At 34.7% G+C, this 1999-nt stretch overlaps 1 protein-coding gene across 1 annotated transcript; it reads right to left on the bottom strand.

Moving 5' to 3' along the window:
- Positions 1-512: 512 nt before the first annotated feature.
- LOC7463821 (uncharacterized) lies at positions 513-1413 on the bottom strand. The gene has a single exon (XM_002316776.4). The coding sequence runs from the start codon at positions 1316-1318 to the stop codon at positions 614-616; it is 705 nt and encodes a 234-aa protein (XP_002316812.3). The 5' UTR covers positions 1319-1413; the 3' UTR covers positions 513-613.
- Positions 1414-1999: the final 586 nt, after the last annotated feature.

Here is a 1999-nt window from a genome sequence, read left to right on the forward strand (position 1 = left end):
TGATCTTAAATTTTAATTCAATGTAACATAATATATCTAAAAGATCCTGTAAAAATATCAGCTCAATCTAATTACCGAGTTAAAAGTTATATTGGATAGTATAAAAATAGATAATAAAAACTTTTACGAACTTAACCTTGCTATATTATATTAGTAGTCCTTGTATATATATTTCTCAATTGTTACGTTTGCTTACAAAACAAAATTTTTGTCTAACTCACATCAACTTGCATAGGATCCTTGGTGGTAACTTCTTTTAAGTTTAGAAATTTCAATATGTTGATTTCTGGTGAGCAAGAAATGTAAAATTTGGTATCTTTATCACATAATTTCATCTTGTTTTCCTAACCACCATTAATTGATGATTTCTGAGATCTTTCTCATAATAACCTAGGATAATATTACACAAATTAGTCTGTTAGTTCATCTTTATTTACAAATGAAGATAATTATAATTATAATTATCTTATAATTATCTTATATTATAATAATAAAAAATAAAATGCAGCACATTACAAAAAACAAAAATGATATATATATATATATATATATATATATATATATATATATATATATATATATATATATGAACCCGTTAATCTGAAAATTTGCATTATATAGCAGCAGAAGCAACGGTATGAGCCCACCATCTAAGATTATCTTTCATGTCAATCTCATTGCTCAAAGCAGGAATTGCCCAATTCATCAATGGCTCCTCTTTCATTCTCTGTTCCTGAACTTCCCATGCTTCAGATAAATAAGGCCTAGAAACTGTAGGCTCATCAAGAACGGTTTCATCCTCATGTTGCTTACCAAGTCTTTGCAATCCTGGAATTATTGAAGCCAAGTTTGAATCTTTATCTTCTTCTGAGAAGACAAACCCCAAATCCGTAAACCCTTTTAGCTCTTCATATTCCAATTCTGACAAGCTCTTGCTTGCAACTTTCTTTCCTCTTCTCCTCGTAACTTTCTTTTTATGTGATTCCAGGACATATACCTTCTCCGTTGGTGTTGAATACTCTTCTTCTGTGAAGTCTTTGCCTGAAAAGATGGTGTGGAGCTTTGGTGCGTGGAGGACTGAATCTGAACAGAAAGAAAAGCCAAAACTGAAGGTTGTATTGGAGCATAAATCTTCACTCATAGACCTTGTAATGGTCGCTGGGAGTCTTGAAATCTCTGGTTTTAGAGCCTTTTCTTGATTTTCATGATCTGGGTTTGCTTCTAAACTTGATGATTTAGGTAAAATCGGTTGTTTCTTGAATATTTCCATCTCAAACCAGTATGAATCAAAGAGCTCGATTGCTTCTGTTGCTTCCATTGATGGCGGCTATAGATGAGAACAAGAGATGAAAAATCTAGAATTTGTGTATTTGGATGCTCCTCTATTTACTCAAGATAGATAGATAGATATAGATGTATAGATAGATAGATATAAACCCCTTTTGTTACCAAACTGCCCTCATGTATTCAAATATTATTCAAGAAAATAATTTGTAGTTAGAATAATTGAAAGTTTTCAACTGGGCCCTTGTTAAAGTATTGTAATTGTTTCTTTTATATTTTCCGAGTGCATCTGCTTTTCATGGAAAGAGAAGTGACTGGGATATGAGAAGGCTTCAACACGAAGCAAAAATAAATTATTGAGTGTGGTGCAACATGCACGTGCCTGGCACCCATGGGCTCAGACGTGATTCTTGCGCCTCAGCGACAGGCGCACACACCTGGTGCTTGTGGGCTCAAGCCCCCAGCCTGAGCCCAAGGCTCACCCGTGTTCTTGTCGCCCATGAACTTAGACACCGGGTCTAGGCCCAAACACCAAGCGTTCACTTGACACCTATCGAGTGCAGGCCACGCGCTAGCCCCCCATACATATTCTAATGTTTATTGGGCCTTGCTTTGTGGGTTGGACCCAACATCCAGTCTTTTTATATTTTTTATCTACACTTCTAAGTGTACAGAAACCTTTCATGACTTACTGTATTTTTATCTTATTAATATA

This window comes from Populus trichocarpa, chromosome 11 (assembly GCF_000002775.5).
Source record: "Populus trichocarpa isolate Nisqually-1 chromosome 11, P.trichocarpa_v4.1, whole genome shotgun sequence".
In the NCBI taxonomy this organism is placed as follows: domain Eukaryota; kingdom Viridiplantae; phylum Streptophyta; class Magnoliopsida; order Malpighiales; family Salicaceae; genus Populus; species Populus trichocarpa.

What these genes read in the sequence shown, in the direction of transcription:
- LOC7463821 (XM_002316776.4), bottom strand. Translation starts at nt 1,318, where the DNA reads ATGGAAGCAACAGAAGCAATCGAGCTCTTTGATTCATACTGGTTTGAG.